Source organism: Eptatretus burgeri, chromosome 9 (genome assembly GCF_056783735.1).
Source record: "Eptatretus burgeri isolate ZD-2024b chromosome 9, Ebu_testis_v1, whole genome shotgun sequence".
In the NCBI taxonomy this organism is placed as follows: Eukaryota; Metazoa; Chordata; class Myxini; order Myxiniformes; family Myxinidae; genus Eptatretus; species Eptatretus burgeri.
Window position 1 is genome coordinate 2,640,824 of NC_140969.1, and position 6,000 is coordinate 2,646,823.

At 47.3% G+C, this 6,000-nt stretch overlaps 2 protein-coding genes across 13 annotated transcripts in view; one reads left to right on the plus strand and one right to left on the minus strand.

Moving 5' to 3' along the window:
• The window catches only part of MRS2 (magnesium transporter MRS2), a 58,576-nt gene extending 57,144 nt beyond the window's left edge, over positions 1–1,432 (minus strand). For 2 of the 9 annotated variants that reach the window (XM_085893919.1, XM_085893923.1), the window contains exons 1-2: positions 929–1,431; positions 619–710 (exon numbers count right to left, since the gene is read on the minus strand). In XM_085893919.1, coding sequence (XP_085750045.1) covers positions 619–710; positions 929–1,094 — 258 coding nt within the window. In that variant the 5' untranslated portion in view covers positions 1,095–1,431. Of the gene's footprint in view, positions 1–618; positions 711–928 lie in introns of all 9 variants that reach the window. The other 7 variants (XM_085893924.1, XM_085893920.1, XM_085893917.1 and 4 more) reach the window with 6 other exon arrangements.
• Positions 1,433–1,737: 305 nt separating this feature from the next.
• CDKAL1 (CDKAL1 threonylcarbamoyladenosine tRNA methylthiotransferase) overlaps positions 1,738–6,000 on the plus strand; it is a 60,046-nt gene continuing 55,783 nt past the window's right edge. For 2 of the 4 annotated variants that reach the window (XM_085893925.1, XM_085893929.1), the window contains exon 1: positions 1,738–1,916. The gene's annotated coding sequence lies outside the window, so the exon portion shown is untranslated. Of the gene's footprint in view, positions 1,939–4,395; positions 4,501–6,000 lie in introns of those variants that run through there. The other 2 variants (XM_085893927.1, XM_085893928.1) reach the window with 2 other exon arrangements.

The window sequence follows — 6,000 nt, forward strand, 5'->3', positions numbered from 1 at the left end:
CCTGATCACGTACAAAGCTTTCATCCACAACCTGATGGAGTGCTGCTCTCCCCTCTGGGCTGGTGCTCCCTCCTCTCAGCTTTCTCAGCTTCACGCTGTGGAAACCAAGGCATTTAGGATCATTGGTATCTCCCGCGATGAGGCCGAGTCATTGGGTCTCTCTCTCACTGCAGGCAGGCCAGTGGTCTTCGTCTTCTACAGTCTCCTCTCTGGCCTCCAACCACCCACCCTTCTCTCTCACTGTCCCCTCCTCGCACACCACTGTCTCTCTCGCTGTCTCTCTCACACACAGTGAATAGCAACATTTGGTGAGGTGTTGCTCTGCCCCTCCCAACCTCTCTCGCTCTCCCTTCCCCTGTATCACCCTACACCTGCCTCCTCTCTCTTTCCCTCCCTCTTTCTCCCCCCCCCCCATTATTGTCCCCATCAGCGAAGCAACATGTTGCATGTGCTCGTATATACCAAACGTCATGCCATGGCATAATTGCAGACAAAATTGATGATTTGAGATGAAGGAAATGGTCGACTGTTATTGGGGGAACACAAAGGCAAAAGGACAGGCTGAACTGTGTGAGCCAGAGTGTAATGTGATCGATGATGTGTGACGTATTTTCTTACCACACTAAAAACAGGGGCCACACCGGCCAAAGTGACCTGGGACGAATCCGCACTCAGTACTCGCGCAAGCTGTGTTGGCAGATTCTTGGCACCTTTGGGCAAAATGAGGACAAATACGAGTTAGGAAAACATCCTTAAAAACACCTGATGAGGAGTCAAGTGTAGTAAGTGATCGATGGGAACCGGTAAAAGGACGTGGAGTCAAAGGAGTAACCTTGGAAACGTGTGTGGAACAGTTCAAACAGTTCAAACAGACACATTTCCCAAATGTAAACAATCAGCCTCATTTAGGTTGTAACACACATAATACCGATCAGGGGATGTTGAAAGGTTTGGAGAAAACCGAGCTGGGCTCGGGAAGGCCCTCGCAGGCTCCAGGTGAGGAGCCTGCACGCCAGGTAAACCACGGCTCGGGAAGGCCCTCGAGGGCTCCAGGTGAGGAGCCTGCACCCCAGGTAAACCACGGGTCGGAGCATGTCAAAACGAGCCAAGGGGGGGTCAGCATCTGCACTTCGGCAGCAGCTCCTTCACAACCGAGCCGATCGGATTGACTGGAATTGCTCGTTGGGACTTCCAGCTGGCATGACAACCGGGCACGTGTCTGTCTTACACGTTCGCTGACGTCATTGCGACGTTCGCTCACGTCATTGCAACGTTCGCCGACGTTATTGCGACGTTCGCTGCCGCTTACTCTGTGTGAGCTACTACGACTAATAATAATTAATTAATTAACAAATAAACCAGACAAAAATAATAGTAATAATAATAATGTACTTGATCTCTTCACCACCACGAAATAAACAATTAAATCGGCACTACTCCATCACGTGAGCGCAAAGCCACCCATTCGAGAACCCTCTCACTGAGTGCACCGTTTACTTTTTAACATCTCGAATGTGGATCGGTCACAATCCAAAATAAAATCTCCACAGCTTCTTCAGATCGTACATCGAACAGGCGTAACTTTCGTTTCTCTTTTGTTTGTTTGAATAATCCCGCGAATTTACATATCGCAAGAACAAAGTGAAGGAGAGGTTGATCGCTATTTAAGGTGTACTCGCCCATTTCTCTCCGCTCGGATGGCTTTTACCTTTTTCATTATTATGCCGTTTTTTTAATGTAAAATATCTCGCAGTGAAAATTCATCCTTTGAGATGTAAATATTTGAGCACAGGAGAGTAGAGGTTACTATTCTGCTCAGAGTGTGGTGTTTCGCTGGAGACGATGGTTTGCACTTTCTCTCGGGAGTCATGGCGGCGTCTGATTCGCGGAATTTGATTAACGTCTAGTGTGAAGAGGTAAAGGATTTAGTGTGAAGAGGTAAACGATTTTCTCAAAGCGAAGGAGAGTTTTAAAAACACTTGTGATTTCAATGTAAGAAAAATGTTCCACAAGGGCTGATGTGTCAGCTCGAAGAGAGCGAAACGGACGGAACACCATGTCCATGGCCTTGAAGGGTCTAGTGTGTTCGTGTGTGTGTGTGTGTGTGTGTGTGTGTGTGTGTGTGTGTGTGTGTGTGTGTGTGTGTGTGTGTATGTGTGTGTGTGTGTATGTGTATGTGTGTGTGTGTGTGTGTGTGTGTGTGTGTGTGTGTGTGTGTGTGTGTGTGTGTGTGTGTGTGTGTTCGATTCTCACAGCTTCACCTTTTAAGCAGTGAAAGGTTCATGGAGAACCGATCGAAGGAGTTTTGTAAAATGGAGAAAGCTTTCTCTCCTCTCTGTGTTGGATGCGACGTTCTTTGTAACATCCTTATTTAACCACGTGGTAATCACAAGTCTGAAGACGACGATGGTTCACGAGCGGTATTTGACGATGTAGATTGTTTCAGAAGTCAAGGACGAGACAATGTGATAATGTTTGACCAAGTTATAAAAATGATCAACATGATGTGGTACGAGTGACAGGTTATTAGCTGTAAAATGTCGAAAACCCGGTTTGGTTCAACAACTTTCAAAATTTGACCTTTGCATAACCTTTAAAGATCACAAAACAATGTTGTGGACATTAAAATAAGGAAACGATACATGCTATAGCTTATTGGAGTTAGTTCGACGAAAACCCGGTTTGATTCCCACAACTTTGAAAATTTGACCTTTGTGAACTTTAAAGGTCAAAGGTCAAGGATTATGACCTTTGATGCAAAACTTCCTCTGGAACATTCCAGGAACAATATAACGTCATATTGGCTATATGGCATTTCACACTCCTCAGATTATCCATACTTTGATGAAATCAGCGTAAAAACAAACTTGAAGGGGGCGCCACGGGCAAGGTGTTCGAGATAGAGCAAAATGGTTTCAAGACTTTAGGTGGGGAATGACCTCAAGATTATGCACAAAAAATTGTCATCCTAGCTCTCAAAGTTTGGGCGGTCGAATGATTTTTATGTCAAAATTCGCAATTTTCTAAGTTCGTGACCTTGTGACCTTGACCTTGGGACGAAAATGAAAAATCGAGCTCCGTGGGGCTTTGCAGGTGCCATTGGGCTAACCAAATACCGAAACCCCTGTCAGATTTGACAAACCCCTGAGGAGAAGATGTAAATTGAAATTGGTTCCCCCCTAAAAACACAGGTTTTTTGGGCATGGCTCCGCCCATAATGGGCACACCACGCCCATTCTCAGGAAAACACAACAACATCATAATATAAACCTCCCACCCAAATTTTATCAGGATCGGATCAAAACCCACGGAGCTATGCTCGGGCCAGACAGACAGACAAGCCGGTAGGCGGACATGGGGAGTTGACTACCCAATAGAACGTGGCGCGATGGGTCCGTTCGATGGGGAATGACCTGAGGATTAAGCACAAGAAAATTCATGATTCTAGCTTCAAGGGTTAATGCTGCAGATTGTTTTTTCGTTAAAATACCCCCACATTTAGAGGTTTTTCGGCCGTTGCTAGGCAATGGAGGGGTCCATAGCAACGGTTCTTTCTCACACATAACTAGGACATACCATGAACCTTCCATACCAGTTTCATGTATATCTGACTCATCATCTGAGATATAACGAATTTCGTTATTTTATTGTTTTCGACCAGGGTTCATTCAAAGTCTATCTTCTCTGACAGTTTTCATAGGATCCGGCTGGAAATTTTTGACAAATATGGCTGAATATACTGCCCACAGTCGCTCATGTCCCGATTTTTGATTTTCGAAAAAATAAATTTTTTATGATTTTTCAAAAATTTCAAAGTCCCGTTGTGAGGCAACCAAAGGGGCGTTAGCAACCAGTACCTACACGGCACAACGAGGTCATAAACTGGTCCTCCCACCCAAATTTCATCAAAATCGAACAACTGCAAAGGGGTCAAAAACCCCCGACAAACACACACGGACAGACCGACACCACAACCACCAAATAAGGGTAGATCAAATGGATAAAAAAAAATTTAATCAAAAAATGTTTTTTTTCGACTCGATCGACTACCCAACAGACCGACAGACAGACAGACATAACGAATATAGTGGTCACTTACTGACTCGTGAACCAATAGAATATTTACCACACGCAGTCTTGAGAAGGACTCGGTGCGAGCAAATTCTTCTGGCAGCAAATTTGTAATTACATCGATCCACACTTCTCAGGTAAATGTGTACAAATTATACTTTGAAAAATCTGCTGCAAAGTTCATTCATGAGCCTTTAGAAAGTCGCTTTTATTCTCGTTCTCCAATGTTTTCATAACTAGCGAGGCTGATAATGATGACGGACTGGATAGCGAAAATCGGGGATCGTTAAAACGCCAAATTGTACTTATTCGTGTTTTTTTTCACCAGCCGAGCACGATCATGGCTGAAGAAGTGATTACAATGATTCAAATTTCTGACGTGAGGAAGTGACGTCGTCTCTGGGCATTCGGCTTTGTTTACTTCACCGTGTAAGTTCTGAGGGGGTGTGTGTCGTCCAAGTAATATGTGCTTTATCAAACGGTCATGAAACATGAACATGTAGAAAAGTTTCAATTTCCTCCGTTGAACAGTTTTCAATGGAGGCACAATTTGAGCTAGAACGCAGTCATGTGGTGAAGTTTCAAAGTACCGTCATCGCCTCCATACCGTCAACGCCTCCATACCATCATCGCCTCCACACCGTCAACGCCTCCGCACCGTCATCGCCTCCGCACCGTCATCGCCTCCGTACCGTCATCGCCTCCGCACCGTCATCGCCTCCGCACCGTCATCGCCTCCGCACCGTCATCGCCTCCGCACCGTCATCGCCTCCGCACCGTCATCGCCTCCGTACCGTCATCGCCTCCGTACCGTCATCGCCTCCGTACCGTCATCGCCTCCGTACCGTCATTGCCTCCGTACCGTCATCACCTCCGCACCGTCATCGCCTCCGCACCGTCATCGCCTCCGTACCGTCATTGCCTCTGCACCGTCATCGCCTCCGTACCGTCATCGCCTCCACACCGTCAACGCCTCCGTACCATCATCGCCTCCACACCGTCAACGCCTCCGTACCGTCATCGCCTCCACACCGTCATCGCCTCCGTACCGTCATCTCCTCCGCACCGTCATCGCCTCCGTACCGTCATCTCCTCCGTACCATCATCGCCTCCACACCGTCATCGCCTCCGTACCGTCATCTCCTCCGCACCGTCATCGCCTCCGCACCGTCATCTCCTCCGCACCGTCATCGCCTCCGCACCGTCATCGCCTCCGCACCGTCATCGCCTCCGTACCGTCATTGCCTCTGCACCGTCATCGCCTCCGTACCGTCATTGCCTCCGTACCGTCATCTCCTCCGCACCATCATCGCCTCCGTACCATCATCGCCTTCATACCATTATCACCTCCGCACCATCATTGCCTCCGTACGGCGAGATGGGTTTCAGAAAGAGGAAGGAACGGGTGGATTCAGCCTTCAGGTGAGGGAAGTTTCCCATGGGAATTATGGGAATTGAAAGGCGAAAAGGACAGGATCGTGAGGCCTGACGAGTTGGTGAGGGACCGGCGAAGGATGGGTAGCTTGAGCTAAAGAAGGGTTGAAAGATGGATTGATAGACGGAGGACGGAGGGATTAAAGAGGGATTGAAAGACGGATTTGTTGGACTAAAAGACAAAAGTTGGAGAGTCGAGACTCAGGGTACTAGGGACATTACTCAGGGAATGAAACACGCTAAACTTAACGGCATTCCCTCCCCCTCCCCCCCCCCCCAATCACTCTAAACAACGGGCGGGAACTGGAAGTCTATTTTACATGCAGATTGAAGACGTATCTTATTCTGGGAACGGGAACGAGTTTATAGTTCATACCGGTCTCACCATAACAGATCACTGACTCGGCACAGGGTTTCTAAAGCACACCTGATTCATATAAAATCATAACCAATTGACAATTACTTTAAAACCAGCCACAAGGGCAAAGGAAAACG